This window comes from Balearica regulorum, chromosome 13 (genome assembly GCF_011004875.1).
Source record: "Balearica regulorum gibbericeps isolate bBalReg1 chromosome 13, bBalReg1.pri, whole genome shotgun sequence".
Taxonomy (NCBI): Eukaryota; Metazoa; Chordata; class Aves; order Gruiformes; family Gruidae; genus Balearica; species Balearica regulorum.
Window position 1 is genome coordinate 11,936,884 of NC_046196.1, and position 20,190 is coordinate 11,957,073.

General features: G+C 41.0%; 1 protein-coding gene and 1 long non-coding RNA gene across 2 annotated transcripts in view; one reads left to right on the forward strand and one right to left on the reverse strand.

Moving 5' to 3' along the window:
* Positions 1–260: 260 nt before the first annotated feature.
* LOC142603672 (uncharacterized) lies at positions 261–4,136 on the reverse strand. The gene is made up of 4 exons (XR_012837560.1): positions 3,422–4,136; positions 1,895–2,026; positions 1,402–1,539; positions 261–375 (listed from the first exon to the last, which is right to left on the reverse strand). It is a non-coding gene; the product is annotated as an uncharacterized LOC142603672 (long non-coding RNA).
* Positions 4,137–4,548: 412 nt separating this feature from the next.
* RHPN2 (rhophilin Rho GTPase binding protein 2) overlaps positions 4,549–20,190 on the forward strand; it is a 29,511-nt gene continuing 13,869 nt past the window's right edge. Inside the window, exons 1-3 of the mRNA XM_075765489.1 lie at positions 4,549–4,901; positions 15,450–15,565; positions 18,003–18,131. Coding sequence (XP_075621604.1) covers positions 4,833–4,901; positions 15,450–15,565; positions 18,003–18,131 — 314 coding nt within the window. The 5' untranslated portion in view covers positions 4,549–4,832. The remainder of the gene's footprint in view (positions 4,902–15,449; positions 15,566–18,002; positions 18,132–20,190) is intronic.

Sequence of the window (20,190 nt, forward strand, 5' to 3'; positions counted from 1 at the left end):
GTGCATCAAGAAGGTCGATCATAAAAGTATCTTCCTACATCTTTTGTTATATCCTTTAAAACCAGTTCTTCAAACAGATAACTTCTTGTTGATTAGTTTTAAGTTATGTGAGTCACTGGAACTTCAGGCTAAAAGCAGCATAATTGATACATAAAAGAAGGAAGCAAAAATTTGATTCACTTACAGGGGTGTTAAAAACATGTTAAAGAAAACAGGAAAACAAGTACAGGAAGTATGAAAATACAAAATTAAATACACTGCCTTTTTATTCTTCAAAGCACAGCAAAATGAGACAAATGGCTTGACTTCACCTCTGCCTTGTCTTGCATTCAATGGGAATCTTCCCCGAATATTCTTCCTGCCAACACATGGCTACTGTATAGGTTGATGAAAGACACACATGAAGTACAGACCCTGAGGCATTATTTTAGCTTCTACAAAGTGCTAATTTTCATTTTTTAAAACAATAACAAAAAATGAGATAACGACTATTGCCTTAAGTGTACAGATTTTTATCTAAAGGCAAGGCATTATCTGAGAAAAATGGTGATGACTTTACCTCTTTGGCCTTACATACTTAATTCCTGCTGAAACTGCAATGTCTTGTTTCCAGTATGATCTCACAGTAGAGTAGGCAAAGCATATTAGCTATTCAGTAGTAAATGGGATTTTTTACCCTGTGAAGATAAACCTGCAGTTCACACGTGCCCCTCACTGCTAACTTGAATCAGCAGCAGTGAAATGCTGCACCTATGGCAAATCAAATCATGGCCATCCAAAGTCCTTCTATTGAGTTTCTGTACCATTTTTATACCATTTTGCTATTGCTCAGTAAATTTCTGGCTAAGGAAACCTGCTGGCACTTCTTACCTGCAGTTCCTGTCTGGCCACTTTTCAATTCATCTGTCATAAAATGCAGAAGAACTTACTTTGTTTGTGAGAACACTTTCCCATTCTTTACTCTCAAACTCTTACACCTTGAAAATCTCGTACATGTTGTAAACTTAAAACAGCCTCAAAGCAGATTCACATCACTATTGCTACTGTGCCCCAACGCCCTGTTTTTGCCATTCTCGATCTCTGTTTTTTCTCCCAAATACATATTTGGAAAGAGTTAAGGTGTAGGGGCGAATCAACCTATGATCCTTTTCCTCTCTTCTCACCTAAAACTTCCCTTCGGTAGCCAGACATTTGCTCATTAAGAACTGCAATCTTCAGAAATAAAGGATGGTACTAACTCGCTGCAGTTGAATTAATCAACCATAAAGCTACAGGCTGTTAGGGTTACTGATTTTTTTTTTTTTGTCTTCCCACCCAAAACAGAAGTTTAATATTCAAAGCCACCAACAATAGAAGAAGAAATATTTAACCATGCATCAGGTTCAGAATTCAAGAACCTACCTTGAGAAACAGCAGGAGTGGATGCATACTTCCCCCTTCATACAGTACCATTCTAACGCTTTTGCTGGTAAGCCTCTGTGTGTCTCTGGGAGAAAAGCTGTCTCTGAGGCACCTGTCACCATCCTATAGCTACTAGGTCTGTAAAATCACAAAAAAGAGACATTCTCTTTCCAGAGAGCAGCACCTGTCCTTACTAAGTCAAACCAGATCCATGTCTTCAGTATGTAACAAACAGTGCATCGACACAGGTCCCAGCAGGAAATGAATTTTGCAAACTGAGACCATTTCCTAGTGGCCAAAGAGAAGTATAAAGATGGAATTTCATATATTCACATATTTTTTCAAGATGGGGGAGGGGGAGAAGGACAAGATTGAGCAAGTGGAGTGATACAAACATAACAGAAATATGGCATATAATGTGTAGATGTACATATATATCATATATACTGTTGTGTGTCTGTAGTAAGGCTATCCAAATTCTGGTTCTTCTTACCTTTACTATTGTGGGACAAAATTTGGGACAACTCAAGCTCTGCCATTCTGTGCCTGTTTTCAAGGTGGTCGTTGTGGTGATCACCCTGCTGGTTTATCTGTGAAGATGCACAAAGCCAGATAGCACCGAGTTCTGTAAAACAAAGAGAGAGATTTTGTGCAGAGATAAGATTGATTGCTTTCAATTTCAATACTTTAGGCACAACATACTGATCTTCTTTGGATGCAAATTCCGAGATGGTGCCACACACAGTGCACCAGATCACTGAATTTACTCTCTTCTAATATTAAATATCAACCAAACATCTGCATCTATATGCCCCTTTTTCTGAGTGCATGTGTTCCAGATTCTTAGCCTGTTACTACTCAATCTTTACCATGCAGCAAACCAAACTTTATGATTAATACAATCGTGAGAAACTGAGAAAGTCTGCGGTATGAACCCACCTCTAGGAATTCTAACAGCAATCCAAAAGCTACTGGAGACAAGATGTTTAACCAACTGGTGAGAAGAGCAGGGACATGTGGGTGTTTTTGAGAGTAAATCAGGGTTTGGAATGTTCTAAGCTGCAATTTACATTCCAGGGTCAGGGAGCACTCCTACCCAGCCACTACACAGCTCAGCCCTAGCTGCCGAGACCATACAATCAACGCGTGCCTTTTCCAGAAAAGCATATTCACCATATGCAGACAAAACTTAGCAACTTACTTAAGAAATGTTATCAGTCCTAATGCAGTCATGATGAAGTACCCTTTATCCAAATGAGGGGAAGGCACAGTCGAATCTGGCAGTTGTGAGAGTGTTGGGCGATACACCCAGGACACTGAAGATGAAGGAGGAAGCCTGTAAGAGCTATGTTGGACTCTTTTGAATTTGCTGTAGAAGTTTGCTGTGTGTAGCATTGCTGACTTTGTTTTATTCAAAGAATCCACCAGCAGCAAACAAAGGCTGCATTTTGTCACCAAGGCATGTTAGAAGTTATCTTTGGTACTGTACTGTGCAGAAACTTCTGCAAATTCTTGTTTTACACATAACCATGATAACAGTCACTCACCGTGGTGTTAACTGTCTGACCCTTCAGCCCGGCTACAAACTCTTAGGACTTTATTTGGAGTAAGAGCTGTAGCCTTTCAATGAGATCAGTTTTCAATAAATCCAGTGAAAGCAGCGCAAACTCCCAAGATGGTCACATTAATACTGTTTTAATTGCCAGATTGTATCAGCATGGCCTATCCTGGCAAATTACTATTTTCTGTTTTGTTTGTATTAACTTAAACTAATTTTTATATATTGCATTGGAGTTTTACACTGATCTTGCAAGACTTAAATTTTAAAATCCTTTTTAATTTGCCAGGTATGTACATTTTCTAATAGCATAAAAAAGAATTGAAAACATTTTTTACACCCTCTAAATAGAAATTGGAGCAAGTTAAACCACTTCCCCATTTTTACCTATTTCTATTTCACATGTAATTGGATACAGTTATCCAGTATCTTTAGAATTATTGAAAAAAAAGGAAAAAGTACCGGGGTGAGAGTGAACAAAATCGGAAAGAGCAAAATTCAGCTGACTTCAAGAGAGATGGCAGCAGATCTTTGGATCTCAATTTCTGAGTTGCTGACTATTCTTCCTCCTTAACAACAGGCAGTAGACACACAGTTTAACCGGATTGCTCTCCATAACTCTGTGGAGACACCAGCATTTTCAAAGAAAGTTTCAGTTAAAGATGTCATTCCAAAGATATTTTTCCTTTGATAAAGAAACGTTGTCTCTGCAGATTTTTTTCCTGACACAACTACACCATACTTCTAAGAAAGATGAAAAAAGAGAAAAGGAGCAGGGGAAGACAAGTTTGGTAATAGCGATTGAAGTATTTTGTTGTATTGCATCTTTAAATGCTAAATGCCCACATAACTGTAAGTAAGGCTTGGCTAGTAATAGCAACCAATCTTGGCAATTTCTTTACACAAGCTTCTAATAACATTTGCAAAACCGGTTACACAATGGAATATTTTGAACACAGGAGGTTTTCAGTGCGAACACTGCAGATTTTTGCAATGCTGAGGTTGATCCCTCAGCATTTTCCCGGAGCTGCAGCCAGCCCTGCCTTTCACCCAGACGCTGCCCTTATCAGAGGCCCGGGCCGAAGCCCTTCCAGCTCCCCGGGCTCTGGGATCTCTACCGGGCTCCTGCCCTCCCCCAGATAGGGGTAGGGGCGCAGGGGCCTCCCCGCGGGCCTGGGGAGAGGCCAGGCGTGCGGGCCGTGCCGGCAGGCCCAAACGACCCCAAAGCCCATCGCTGAGGCGCGATGTGGCCACGCGGGTCCTGGGCGCTGTCCCGGTAATCCCCCCCCCGCTGCGAGGGGCACCCCCGGGTTTGGGGAGCACCCCTCTCGGAGCGGGACAGCCACCTGCGGGAAGCCTTATCTCCCCGAGGCAGGCGGGCCCCGGGGAAAGCTGGCGGTGGCCCTGCGGTGCAAGGGGAAGGGGGGACGTCGCCAGGCACGGTGGCAGGAAGAGGGAAGCGGCAAGAGGCGAACGGTCCCTCCGGGGCGGCCAGCCAGACTCCGCCACGCTTCAGCGCAGCGCAGCCGGAGGGCCGGGGAGGAGCGGGCTGAGCCGACACCACGCAACGGGGCACCGAGCTCCGCTTCCAGTCAGTCACAGCCACGGCGTGTCTCCGGACAAGGGACAACACCCGCCCCGCCGGGAGCTGCCTGACGGCGGGGCTTCCACGGGGAGCATCCCGCAGGTCGCCGCGAAGCTCTCACCGGGGCCACCCGCCAACGCGGCGGAGGGGCAGCGCTGTGGGGCGGGGTAGCTCCTCCCCGCCGCCACCGGAGGTGGAGCCGGGCGGTGCCGTGGGGCAGCGCCGACATTTCCCGCAGGGTCGCGGCTCCCAGCAGCAGCAGCGGAGGGACAGCTGGCTCGCCCGGACATGACAGACACCCTGCCGCCCCGCGGTTGCCAGGCGGCAGAGCCGGCGGAGGACGGCTACTTTCGGAAGGTGGGAGGCGCGGCGGCCGGCTCAGGGGTGCCGGTGGGCTGTGTGCCCAGGGCAGGCACCCCGCGGGCACTTCGGGTTTGGCGCTCCCCTGCCCGCCGCTCGCAGGCTGCTTTCTCCTGACGGAGCGTCTTGCGCTCTGTCCCTCGGCAGCGGGGAGCTGCCTCGGGGAGGGGGGAAGGAGGCGAGACGGGGACCTCGGCTCTGGCTGAGTGTGTCGGCAGGGGAGTGTCCGGCGCCGGGCTCCGGCCGAGGGGTACGCGCTGCGCTGGCCGCGGCGCGGGCGGGTGGGGTGCTCTGCGGGGTCCCGGGCGGCCGCAGCCGGACCGACCCTCCGCTGTCCTTGGGCCAAGCTTCACTTTGCAGGACAGGAACACTCATACCTCTACAAAATGAGTGAAATTCCACCTTCTCTCTTTTTTTTTTCTTTCTTCCCTGCCCTCTTTCCTCTTCGCTCCTCGCTGCGTCCCCTCGCTCGCTCTCTAGTAAATTGCATTGTGTACCTGTAAGAAAGTTTATCGGAGTAAGGCGGTGAAGTTAACAGGCTCGTTAGGAAGTTTTTAATGAACATCTGCCCTAATTACTTTTCAGACTGAGTGGGCGGCTTATGCCATAACCTGCACCTGAATTCTTTTTGCACAACAGTAATTATAGTTAAGTATCGCCTGTAATTCAGCCCTGTGGGCTTCTGTGAACTTCACCGGAGGTAAAGGGCACTAAGTGCCGTTTTCGGGGAGCTTTGATTCAGCCTTCCCTCGCTGTTTTTAAGCTCTCCGCGCCTGTAACTTTTGTTGATGGGCTTCAAATAGGGGTGTAGGTACACGGGGGTTTCGGTGTAACGTTGGATCCGAGACCATAAACTGTTTGTTCTATGGAGAAAAATAAAAAACCTCATGCATCAGGCTGTTGTTGTTCACCTCTGCACAAAAATATCCCTACGATACACTTCAGCTACCACCTGCATTACACGATAGGGAGGCACGTACGGTTTGTTCTGTTGCCCTCTTTATAGGCTGTCTGGTTTTTGCCAGCAGGAGCTTAAGGAACAATATTGCCCTTTAGTAGGGGAACTGCTTGCAGCTGAAAGTGAAGTTTTATCTGTGCCAGCCATAAAAAAACTAGACAGACTGAAACAAAACTTTGACCAAATCTTGTCTGGTTTCTTCATTTGAGTAATCCTACTATAATATTTGGTGAGTAATCACTTCTTTCATAGTAGTCCATAGCAGGAAATCATGAAGTGTGGCAAAATTATAATTATTTCGTTTTCACAGCTATGTTTTCTGTAGTATGAAATGCTCATAGGCTGCCTTGAGGCATGTTAGTAAGAAAAATTGACTTTTCATGAACTTATTAAGTTAGAGAAATCAACTCTTCCACCTATTTGTTTTTTACTGATGAGGACTAACTGGAGTTTAATAGCCAAGTTGTGCTTCATAAGTCATACGAGGAGTAGATCTTCTGCACTCAGACTTGCTAAAGGACTGAGTTTATTTTCAATTAAATTGTATGTTAGGGTTAAGTTCACTGAAATGGCATTAGATCAGTGTAATCCCCATATCCTGGACAGGAATGAAATTTTTCTCATATATGAAAATACTGTAATATTAATATTATACCTAATCGTGAGCATCTTTCCCACTTTTCAATTACTTATGTCTTAAAGCAGTAGCAAATGGATATGAATCTGATATTAAACAAATCTGGGTGAGCCAGTGTTGCAGTGGAATGTTCTTCCCTCTGTTCCTTCAGATCCTAGAAAGGTTCGTCTGGCTCATAAGTGTCTTTATTAAAGTTGCAAACTTCAGATCAGGCTAGATGCTCAAAGTCTTCTGTCCCTAAAAGTTAGATGTAAGCAGGAAACCAGTATTCCTTGTTATACATTAGTTGAATGGTCTCAAAGATCAGAGCTTTCATTCTGACTCAGTAGTTCTAGGAGAAGGGGGGAGGACAAAAACCAACCCCAACCAAAACAACCCTGCTCCAGGAATGTTGAACAGATACAAGCTGTGAACCCAAGGAGATGCTTTGGACATAGTATCTTTAGGCCTTACGTGTTCATCTGAATGGTATGTTAGGTGATTTCATGTAACCGCAGCTAGTGGTTGAGCTGTTCATGTGTGTCCATATGTGTTGTGCCCCCCCTCCCTGTTCCTTTGTATCGCTTTCCCCTCCCTTTTTAAATCACACTACTTTTGTTTTCATGAAGGGATTTGGGGGTTGGTTTACCAGTTTTGTTGGTGCAGAATCACATCAATTTCCAGGGCTAGTCCTCATGTTTTTTAGATCAAAAGACATTTACTTAATTGACCTTTTTAGACTGTAAGCTCTGGAGCAAGGTGAAAACACTTGCTTTGTATCAGTCCTGCTCACAAAAGGACTTCCAAGCACTATTTACATAATGAAGTTGCCTTCCATACTTTGCAAGAATATTGTGCACAATGAAATTTTGTAATTGAGGAAAAATGAGCAGTTCATACAATATCTATTTGTTTTAGACTCTTGATATTTTCTTTTGATAAATGGATTATGTGGGAAGTATGCTTAAAGTTTGTATAGTGCCCTTTTACATATTATGCTTTTTGAAGTCTTAAATACAGCATACCAGAAAACAACCCTAAGTATCCCCAAGATGCAATATGTAAAACAACTTATTTACTTAATTCTTGTTTAGCGCCCTTTTTTTCCTCTGGGGAGGAGACCCTGTAAAACTATGACTGGCTCTATGGAAAGGGCCATGACCAGAAACGGGGAAACATACATGATCCTGTTTCCTGCTTTGACTTCTGTTGCCACACCAGAAAGTTAGGCTTGCTGTGACACAGCCAGATGAGTCTGAGATGTGATAAGTGGCAGCTTCTGCAGTCCACTTGTACCATTCATTCCTCAGACTCCCTCTCTCCATTCCCTTCCAGCGAAGCCAGAGCTGCTCTGTAGGGACCTTTTCCACTTTCCTTTACCCCATCTCTGTCCATTATCTCCTTTTTCCCCATGGCAAAGGCCTGTCATTTATATAGGCAAAATTATATTTTCCTTAAACCTATAAGATGCTTTGAGCTGGCTTGGATTTATTTTTTTTTTCAATACCTAGTTTTAAGGAAATTACCTGTGCAGCCACACAGGGTATATGCAACTGTCTATGTTGCCCCTATTCCCTTCCCCTTATATCTCCCCTCCAAAACAACCCTCTTTAACCATTTGATTAGCTGCAACCGAGCTTGTGAGAAAGATTTTAGTTTTAAAAACAAAACAGACAACAACAAAAAATCCTTGCTGATGTCCTGAAGAGGATATGGCAAAGTGGAAGAAGCACCTTACTTTCCATCAAAAAGAAGATGGAGCTTCTGTCTAGAACTTCTTACTTTCTGGGAAGATAACGCACCAGCAAACTGGTTCTGCCACTGTTTTGTTTATCTCAACCATCACATGCGGATAGCTTAGTTCAGTATGTTCCATGGTACATTGCCAGGGCAAACTGTACCTGTGCTCCTGGATGGTGTGAATACTCTCAGACTGTCAGCCTTGTGCCTCAACCTCCTCTGTGTGGAGTTCCACATTCTTCCACTATTACTGGCAGCAACCTGTGAATCAACCATGCATATCCCGCATGTCCATCCAAATTCTGCCCCCAGTCTTTCTTCCTTGTGAAAGAGTCTGTGGTCAGCAGAAAATAATAACAAAACTAATGATAAGAGCAAAGAACAATTTGTTTTAAAAGTACAACAAGGCATTTAAGACAGAAAGGATTTTTCAACAGACTGATAGTAATTAAAGCAGGTCTGTCCTCGTGTGCCACTTTCCTTATGCAAGATGCTTCTCCTGCCTCTGGGGAAGTTATTCTTTGAGCCTGTTATGGCTCTGTGGATTGCTTGGCCTCTCAGACCTCTTCCTGTTTTGTTAGTTACTTTTGAATTCTTGTGGGAGAAACAACTCTCTTTCAAGCTGTTCTCCTTCCTTTTTTCGTCTTCTCTTTTTTCATTATAGCACACCATCCCACTTAACCAGTAAGTCTTCACAAAGTAAATATCCCCAAAACACATCAATATACAGAACTCAGGATATTTATGAAGTAGTACTCAGCCAGTCACAGGATCCAACACTTGCGTGGGGATCTATTAGTAGGGCTATGCCTGCCCTGTGTTTTGTTTTTGTTAGGTTTTTTGGGGTCGGCAGGAACAGAGCAAGGAAGAGATATCTAGCAAGTTCGCTCTACTATATCTTTTTCTTGGTTTACTGCTTTGTAGCACCTTACGCAGACTGTAACTTCTCAAATTCCCTAGTCAGTCAGGAAGTTACAATAAAATATAAGAAAAAGCCATAGTTCATTTTCCAAGGTTACCCTTTCTGTAGCTCTCCGAGCATCTGCCGGTACAGCACTAAGCATCCAGTCTTCAGTTTGGTTGTTTTGGATAGCAGTCCATTGTGCTACATAGAGGCAGAGCAGTAGGACAGCTAGCTTAATGAATCTTTAGATTCTGATCAGTTTAATGAAGATGCTTATTTTCTCTTCCCTTTCTTAAAGCTTTGGTTCCATCTGTGAGGCTAGATATTTATCATATAGACCAAGCTGATGATTCAGAAAGAAAGTATATATTAGTCCTCCCTGTCAGGGGAAAAGGCTAAAACCAGAAAACAATCAGTTCCATAAGTGAAGCACCAGGCTGACAATGATGATAGATATGGTAACCAGCTCATGAATCAGCACTTCCCTAATTAACTCTCTCTCCTTCCCTTCCTTAACTTTTGGGATTTCTTCTGCAGGGCTTCCCCCTCAGCTGTGGTTAATGTATCAGTTCACCAACCTGCTACACCTGTGCTTCCACTGGGGTTTAACTCGTGGTTTTTTTAGTCATTAGTAGCCAAGCAACCACCAACATTAGCATTGACACAGGAATATTTATTTGTGTGTTTGTTCTCTTTCCAGTTGTCTGGCAGGACAGAAACAATATTGCGATGATTCATGCCCCCCCCATCAAGCCATATCCACTCATTATATAGACATTCATAAAACCTAAAACTGAAAGTAGGCCTTCCTGTGAAACTAAGAACCGTCTGAAACTTGGTTAGTCAAGAGACAGACATGTCTGATGAAATATTAATTTTCATTTTGCTTAGCAAGCAGTGTGACAAGATGGAATGTTGTATAGAAAATGTATTTGGAATTTAATACAATAATTAGTTCTAAAATTTTATATTAAACTTTGGTGCCAGGCACTTAGAACTGTAAGATACTTACTTGTTCATGGTACAAGTACACCAGGCTCTAGAAGACCAGGCCTTCCTCCTCCCTCTCACCTGCCTCTTTTTTTTTTTTTTTTTAAACTTAGATAAAACTTATATTATAGAAAGACTTGCAGTGTATAGCTAAAACTTCAAAATTGAGCTAGTAGAAGCATGCAAAGAGAAACTTTAATTATAGTAGTGGAAGAAGGTAAGGAAATAAACATAATAATTTAGCAGGACTTAGCATCAGTTCTAGAAATACTAGTGTGAATCATGCTGTTCACTACAATTGCTGTTACAGCCAAAGAAGATGTGTGCGTAAGTTAAATTACATACACGTTTAAATATCTGGAGGATATGGCCATTTGCGTACACAAGTGGGCTTGACGAGCAGCACAGGTTGCACTGGCTCGAAAGGAATGTTTTATTTTAAGTAAGAAGGCACACACCCAGTTTCAACTCTGTGTCACCTTCAGACAGTGCATGGCTCATCTTAAGTTCAAACCACTACTTCATAAATCATATTTATGTTAATTTCAAATGCTACTGTGATTACTCATAGTTTGGCAAACAGTCATGATTTACGTGTCCATCATAACTGGTTTTCTAATATTAAAAAATACTTCTGTCTTGAAGAAGGAACTTCCTGGCATCCAAATTAAATGCAACTGCTTTTTTATTTGGGACCCATACTTTTGACAGCTATCTTCCCTCTGTGGCAGGTAATTTCTCAAGGCCTAGAGCCTAAATTTGGAAAACCACAAAGACACTGCCTATACCTCTTAGACTGGGGGATTTTAAGGCTCCTTCAGATGGGAGGTAAGCACTGGTGCCTTGTACAGAGGCAAGATACTGTCCATCCACAGTTAACCTGAGTACCTCACTACAGGCTTGCCTAGCTACTCTCTCTGCCTCTGTGTAATCTGTAGAATAAAATCTCCCCCAAATCCCATGTGAGTCCTGAACAGTCAGTCTGCTGCTTCCTAGCTCTGCTTGAACTCCTGCTGTTGAGCTGGCTGTGCCTGGTCTGGCAGGGACAGCATCACACTGACATCCCTCATTCATAATACCAAATTATGGCCAAATAAGTGTGTGTGTGATAATGTTCATAAACTTAAAAATAAAACCCAGTGCGATATCCTGCTGCCACCTAAGCTCAGGCATTAGTTCTAACCAGAGATGAGCAGCAATCCCATTGGAATCTGTCAGCATGCCCCATTAATTAGTCAGAGGATTGCTATCAAACCTGCAGGCCCTGCACAGGTCAGCCTTCAACAGGAGATGTGTGTTTATTTGTCTAATATCAGTGTCTGTTTCTTTCAAGATAACATACGTCATACATCAAGAATTTATAACTCTTGTGCAGGTCTTGCCTCTGATAATGATATATTAAAAACATATCAGCTTCCTGATTCTGCAGTACAACAATACACTTCAACCAAGCTGGAAGAAATAAACTAACTGATTGAACCTCAGGTTTTAAAAAGCTTTTATTGTTTCAGGAGCTAAGGGTAACAATATTTAAGCACTTTAAAGGCTTCTTTATGAAATGCAGCTATGCTCTGAGATAAAGGGAAAAAAGGTTCTAAAACTGATAGCTGAGTTTACCATTTGAATTGTCTTCACAGCAAAGTTACTCAATTTACTTCTCATCCCCTCTGCCCAAAATGCATGCAATGAGAGCTTAAATTGTACTCCATTCTTGGTCATTTTTGCAACCTTCTTTTGTTGCTATTTAATGAATAATTTTACTAGTAGTGCATAAGCCATGGTAAAATACAGTTCACTCTCCAAGTTATCTTGGCTCAGCAAAGAAATAAACAGTAATTAAATGAAGCATCTAGCATCCTGTTGACAAGAAATGAAACAGTAGGTGTGGAAACCATTGGGAAGTTTGGCCACCAGATGTTGTAATGAACTGAACATTAACATTCTTGGGATTGTCCAAATGTGAACTGAGTGCAAATGCTGTCTGGGAAAGGGATCTTCTACATGGAGGAAAACAAAATCAAGCGCTTTCTTGGACCTGTCTGCTAAATAACTTATTAGTACCCAGATTTTGTGCTTTACACAAGGGGGAATCTTCCCCAGATTGTGTATTTCCTATGTTTTGTTTTGTTTTTTTTTTTTCAGATACTGATTATTTTCACTGTCTTCTATGCAGGCTTCTAGCCATCAGTTTTCTGGCAGCCTGATTACAATAAAGAGTTTAAGCCTGCAAATGAACACAAACTAGCTGAGCATCCCCATCCCCTGTGCAGGAGATGTAAAAAGCAATGTTTTCCAAAAAGTAAAGTACGAGTTCCTTGCAGGCCTTGAGAAGTAAATGGGAGATATATGCTTGCAGCAGGTGACCCTATCCTGAAAACAGACTCACTCCTCTGTGCACAAGAAGCCTTTCACCAAGAGACAGAAGTGCAGCACTTCCAGGTACACTGGAGGTGATACAGATACCTCAGTCTGTCAGTGCCTTGTCTTCTCAGGCCCCAGGGCTGTTTTTGCATTAAAGCTTCATACAGAGATTAGTGGCCAGTCCTGAAATGCAGGGAAACATCTCTGCCACTTTTTCTCTTTGCACAGAGTTTAAGATCATTGCAGTTTTGCTCTCATCATTCAATGGGAGCTTGTTTGATTTCTGGGCTGGAGCTTGATCAAAGGTCCACTGAAATAAACACACGCCTTCTGAGCTTCGTGGACTTGGGAATCAGGCAGCTGATCTGCCTGAAAAATTTCCCAGTAGCAGAGCTGAAAAGAAGTATTTGAATGATGTCATGAAACTTGTTTGGCACACAGAAAGGGCAGGGAGTTCTGGAAAGAAGCTGCAGCTTTACAGAGAAAATTAAAACAAGGGCAAGGCAAGGATATGTTTAGGAAGGATGCCTGGACTAAGTGATCGAGAAAGAAGCTGGAAGCAAGCATCACAGACCTATGCAGGGATATAGAGATGACAGGCCCAAGATGAGAATCAAGTATTTAAGCAATGCAAAAAAGCAAGAAGAAATAATTGGCAAGGTTCAAATGAAAAATGGCATGGATAGAATGGAAGGAGAGAAGACTTTGATATACCAGTAGTAGAGAAAGATTGTACAACACAAAGTGAAAAAAAAGTGAAGTAGGAAAAAAAAAAAGGCAGCCCAGAAAAAGAAACAGGCTAAGAGCAGAAAGTAACTTGTGGACACAAGAACATGTTGCACCTTTAAGTGTACCTTGCTTATGTCTCTGTGTATAAATGTGTGTAAAGGAGCATAAAGTATCTGGTAGTTAAAGGACTGCTTTTAATCTGAAATGAATAAATGAGTTTGCTACGTGTGCATGTCCTCTCCAGTAAGAAGTTCATCATCCTTGTATTGTGCTTGCTTCCGATGCGCTCTCAACAAAGAGAGTATATATTGCGCACCGAAGTTTTGGGCTTCTGCTGTAATTGGTATTTCAATGCAAAAACATTTCTGCAATAAGAGTAATTTAATGTGGCGTGTTTTTTCAAGTTACCTGCCAAACAGTGCTTCTGAAGATGTTTGCACAAGCTTCCTGTCATTTTACAAACTTTTCAAACTAGAGGTTTAAAATTGACAATATTAGGTTATGTGGTTTCTCAGTTGAACTAATGTAATCTGGACTGATCAGCTCACTTCTCTATAGTCAAGTCAATTTGCGTTCACTTGCCAATCCAAATAAGAACTGAACTTCAAGTAGATTATTAGAACTTCATGTTCTATTTAAATACTTGCTTTTGTTGTGCTGGTATGTCATTGCCTGACCACTCATAATTAGAGCTTGTTGAGAGACTTTTAAATGCTGTTGTATCAACCCCAAATTTTTTGAGTCAAAACGAAAAGGGAGAGGTCCAAAATAGTGCATAATTTAGTGGCTGGAGTACTTGAGGGAAGACTTCTATCAGATGGATCTGAGCCTCCTTCTTGTGTAATGCACAATTCAGTAGGACTCTGATGAGCTTTGTAATGATACCCAGCAAGGCCGCTCAAAAGGACATGCTTTATTTAAGGATAAGCCTTAAAACAGAGTGGTCTTATTTGCTTCAGAATCAGTAGTTAAGGCTGCAGGGATGTGCTGGTTGCCTATAAATGAGTATTAATATCCAAAGGCATTCATTACTTTAAAAAGAGGGTGGGCAGGGGCAAAGAAAAAAGAAGTGGAACTTCTAACCTATTTAAAAAAGGTATTAACATTGTGTTTCCCTCAAAAAAAAAAAAAAAAAAAGAGGAAAAAAAAGGACAAACATGCAGTCCTATTAATCTATAACAGTTTTAGCTTATCAGTGTTCACCAGAATATGGCTCAGTCCTGCTTAAACATGGGTTGCCGTGGTTTGAGTCTTGTGCTTGTGTAAGGTATGCATGTACACAGGAGCATTCTTGTGAATTCTGGATTTCATGCTTTACTTTTTAAGGGCTTAATTTGATTAGTAGCTGAATGTATAATCATCATCTTACCCTCTAAAGCTCTATTATTCCATATCCTATCTCCCATCCTACTTGACACTGAGCTATCAGTAAATCTTTGGCCAACAGGTAACAAGAAAAACTAATGGGCAAATAAATCATTGCATCTCGCATTGTGAACACACACAGATGAAATAACTTGTAAAGCTTATTCATATTTCACATTCTTGGTGCAGTATGCAAAAGTGCTGTTGGGTTAGGGCAGGGTAGAATTAAAGATCCCAGGACATTTCCTGGGTGTGAAGAAGAGCTGTGCAGATAAGCAGTATTGTGCCAAAAATAAGTTTAAGATGTAAAGAGAGGAACCTAGGGAGGAGTTGGAATTGTACTGAAGGTCTGAGCACCAGAAGGAACAAGAACAGAGATCCTTAGAAACGTTCTTAAAATTGTGAGCAGTGGTGCCACCAAAGCCCGTTTTTGATACAGTTATATGTCACGGCTGCGTATATCCCAGTATGGAACTCTGATATTTTGCAAAGGTTAAGCAGAAGCTTTGATAGGAGTCACCTCCTTGCCAGATACTGTTTTTAATTAAACCTGTAGAAACTTAGTAATACTCTGTCAAGTTTGGTTGTAATTGGAAAATAGTTTCAAAAGGTTTTTAGGGGAGAACAGACTGGCTTACACATGTACATAAGCTTTAAACCAAATATTTTCTGCCTGATGTTAACACTTTGGTCATGGTGTCTCTTTTACTTTTAATGACCAAGTTTGAGAAAAGAAACACTGTCTGTCATTCATTATTGAAGTCAATGTAGTTAATTTGTATTCATACAGAACCCATGCCATTAAAGTTCATTCAAATTCAGTGTTACTTCCTTTTCAGTCTCTTGCAATAGTAACAAAGAAACTTGTTTCCTTAATTCTAGGGATGTAATCCTCTTGCTGAGACTGGTAGAAGCAAACTGCAAAATCAAAGAGCTGCCCTAAACCAACAGATCTTAAAAGCAGTAAGAATGAGAGCTGGTGCTGAAAATCTTTTAAGGTACGTATCATGACTTCCTAGTTCTCTTGCCTGAGCAACATTTATTTTTTTTTTTTAATTTTTTAAATGTCTCTTAGCCGTTGCTTTTTCCCAGTCTGCCTAATTGCTCCCCTAACATGCTGCATAAATTACTGCTGGGTGCTTTGTGAATATCCCTGAAGTTTTTTTTAATGCTGTAGCTCTATAGGGTCATTACCTGCTATAAAGTGCACTTTCAAAGCTGTTATGTTGTAGCAAATGAGCTGAATGTTAGACTATCTTATGTTGCTCTGTTTGATCAGCTTTATTGCTAGTGATAATGGCAAGTGAACCTTGCCAAATATTGTAATGTTATTTATTCTATGTAGTAGTGATAGAGAAGTAGCAGGGTAGTGCATATCTAATTTGAGCTAGGTTACAGTTGCCACCAAATTCTCCTACAGTTTGAGGTAACTGGAAGAGATTTCTCCTTTATCTATTACATTTTGTCCACTGAGGATTTTTTTTTTAAGACACAGTTTCTTACGTGGCTGTCCCCATAGGAATAGCCTTATGTTGACCCTGTCTTGAGGCTATTACGTCCTGTCATTAACTGCTTAGCAAACAGTCCTGTAGCTTTCCAACAATCCATCTCTCTGTTACAGGGAAGAACTGAAAATTTCCCCAGTACTCATCTGCAATAGTGCCCTATAGTGTCTGTTTCCCTGCAACTGGAGCAACAATGGGTCTCCAAGAACAAAAATCTAGTCAATATACTTCCCTTAGAGAAATGAAAATGCTTGGATAAATTAACTTTTCTTAAACTTGCCATTACTTGATAGGTTGCCCTTTGCCTGTCAGCCGCCTTTATCTCCATGCTTGGCAAGAGAGGTGATAGGTCCAAAGCTTACATAGTTTTAGCCTCTGTGACTGAATTTTGCTTTGTTTTCTGGTAATTGACTTAAGGAGTAAGACTTAGGGTTTTTTGCTTCCTTTTCTATGTATAGCCAAATTCTTATATCTGCTTTTGAAACTAAACACTGTTTATTCAGTAGATGTTTCTGCATGCCAACTCAGGAGTGTTTTGGAAAGGCTAAAGAGATGAGTAATATCTAATATGAACACTGGTTACCATAACATTCAACCTAGAGATGTCCTAAAGTTCAGCTCCTGACACCAATATGAATGGCTGAAATTCTGAAGTTGCTATGGACAAGACTGGGAACTAAGCCCATTTGAAGATTAGAGGATTGGACTTATTTCTAAGTTATAAATGAAATTTATACCTAAAATGAATTTATACCTGTTAGACTATTAAAACTTGCTAGTTCTTTGAAAGAAGCAATTTTAAAAGTAACCTGACCACTAGACAGTTCACATGACTAGATGTATTTACAATCTCCTAAGGAAAAGCATAAATTCACAGATAACACACATTTATTATGTGAAGTACAAGCTTAGAATTTTAACTTTGGAGTAACTAGTTCTTCACCAAGCTGCTCCATAAAACTGGAGGCTTGTTCCAAGGGGAGCCTAGATGTACGAGAGGATTGTGCATAAATATTTATGAGGGTGAATTAATCTTAAAATAAAGGCAAATTCAAAATGCTGCAAACTTAAAACAAGTTTGTTATTGTCTAATGATTTGTACTCTTCAATACAGGGGTACAATATCTTAAGCCTGGATAGGGATCATATCTTAAACTCATACCTGTGGTTACAGATAACAGTTTAAGTCTCTTGAAAACAGTAATGCTGTATGGAGAATCAGGTTAGAAATAGTGATGTGATATCCTGAAATATACAAATAAGAAATCACACAGAAATGCTCTGGGGGGCTAAATACTAAGATCCACAGTGCTAGCAGTTCAAAACATTGTCATGTAAACATATAAATGGCAAAGGAAACAAGCAAACAAAAAAATTCTATTTGCATCTGACAAAATTATAGAGAAAATTGTATTGTATTAAAAAGAAATATCTTTCTACTTGTATATTTGGTTGTAAAACATACTGTAGTAACAGTTTTATGGGAAAGTTGTTTTCTTAAGAATAAAAGATCAGAAGTCTCAACAGATCATTATTTGATTTATAACGTGGGGAATCCTCTTTTGAAAAAAATATCTCCTGACTCCCCCTACCTCCACCCTTGTATCTTCTTCTAGGAAAAGATCACATAATCTGAAAATAGGACAGTGATTCTATTTAAGATGCTTTAGTTTTGTTGATTAATGTATCTGAAAATTTAGCACATAGAAAACCTTCTATGTGTCTGCATGCTCTTATCTGGAAACTATCCCAGGCTCTCTCTTGACAGAAAAAAACGAATAAATTCTGAAACATGAGGTCTTGTATCATCATCTCTTCAGGAGATAAAAACATCTTAAAAATGCCGAGAATGCTAGCAAGGGGGTCAACCAAGCTTATGTAGAAAACCTTTTTCTCAACAATAAAAAAAAGTATGTGTCTCTTTCTGCAGAGCAACCACCAACAACAAAGTACGAGAGCAGGTACTACTGGAGCTGAGTTTTGTAAACTCAGACTTGCAGATCTTAAAGGAGGAATTGGAAGGACTTAATATCTCAGTAGAGGTTTATCAAAATACAGAGTAAGTATAAAGCTAAGTTGCTCAATTATTAACAGATCTTCTGTTTACCACTGGAAACAAAATTGCTTCTAGGTGAATGTGAATGCTGGACAACAATTATGTGAAAGAACAGAGAGCTTGATAGGAAGAGAACATATTTGATGGTAGATTTGTTGACTAAAGGTTAGTCTGCATATTTGTCTTTCACTTGGGAAAGGTATGTACCAGTAATCCTTAGATACGGAGCTCCTTCGTGGAGGAGAGTATTGTCAGAATTGAAAGCTATTGGGGCTTTATGGGGAGACACATGGCACCTAGGGCAGTTTCCAGCACTGGAATGGCTAATTGGTTCAGTGCATTCTGGAGTGAGCAAACCTAGTGATATAGTATCTGTTCTCAAACACAGTGCATACAACAGTCCTCTCTTTAGCTGGAGAATAGAAGTCCAGCACCGATTTAGAGCTCGGAGCAGACCTGAGGTAATCTTTAAGGTGTGTACTTCAGTGATAGAAATTAGCTGGCTAAACCAGAGAAATTTTTGGTAGATGAAGTTGGAATTGTTCCAACTTCATTTTTCCAACTTTAAAGGGCACGCTAAGCTTCAAATTGCAATGGGTCCCTCAAAGATAAAACTTCAAAGTTAAAGATTATTCATTGTCTGACTACAGCAATGATTTCTGTATCAGTTAGATGTCTTGTTGCTCCTAAAACTAAATGTTTACTATTAGAGTAACATTAGTAGCTCAAGACACAAATTGATTAAAGTGCTTCATATGAGGGGGTATAATTTTTGGGTCCCTCTTAGCACTGTTCTCAGTTAGGTGTTAACTTCCAGTTGGACCACAGGGGATTCTTAATGTAGAGGGACTAAGCACATTTCCAGTGGGGTATCTTTCAACTGAATGCTGACTTGATGCAAAATATCTATGTTTCATTTTTATCAAAAAGAAACTTGTGCTAAAGTTCCTGCCCTCTACCCCCATGTCAAGCTTTGACAACTATTTGATGTAAAAATGTTTTTATTCAAGATGTTAGCGATCTTCATAGATGCAAGTCAGCATAGAGAACAGTATGAAAGTTACGGCTGTGGGAATGAGAACAGGACTCCAGAAGTACTATTTCTTCTAGCTAAAGAATATTTGAAATATTTGGATTCTCATTGAAGGGTGAGCAGTAGGTCAGGCCCCAAGGCAGGCAGAAGCCTTGCAGCTGGACAGTAGTATGCTGTTTATTCTCTCCTGACGCTACTTCCCCACTCTGTTTTGAATGGTGTTTTACCTTTCTGATGCTGTTCATTCTAAGCTCTAAATGCTTTTTATGTTCCATCAGCTAAAATAGTTCACTCCCTCTGTAACTGCTCTCCAGCCTTTAATAGCAAATAGCTATTAATAGTTGTTCTGTGAATCCATTGTGCATATAGTCATCAGCATGAGGTCACACCCACGTTACTAAGTTGCACTGTATTGTGTTACACTGATCTGAAGGGTTGGCCTTCCCAGTACTTGTATGCATCTCGGCTGGATTGAGAAGCGTGACGCTATTTCTACTCAGTTCTGGAAATCCAGGATCACCTCCCTAACTGTTCAATGCCCCCATGATGTTGACTCCATGGGTGTGACACTTTAGAAACTTTAAAAATAGAAATTCAGTTCCTTTGAATGACAAATGCTGGTGTCCACAGGGACTGTGAGTAGTACTAGAATTCATTAAATCAGTAAGTTAGGATTTCTTTGTATGTGTCTCACTTCCTTTTGGGGAAAAAGACTTGATATAATCTGTTGTAAAAGTGTCGTGGTTTCTTCTAAAAGCCTTATCAGAAATTAGATCACTTGCACTACCTGCAATAGTGTTTTGGGTCTGTATCCTGGAAGTCCCTTTCAAGCTAGCAGAGCCACTTTCTGGATTGTGCCAACCAGTTTAAGGACTCTTCCTCTGCTGAGGAAGCTGCACTCCTACTCCCACCTTCCCGAGATGGAATTTTCACCAGTCAGAAAGTGATATTTTAGAGGCTGACTTGTTTAGAGATTAACACCTAGCATTGTCTACAAACTAAGTAGTTCTTAGACTTCCTACTCTTAGA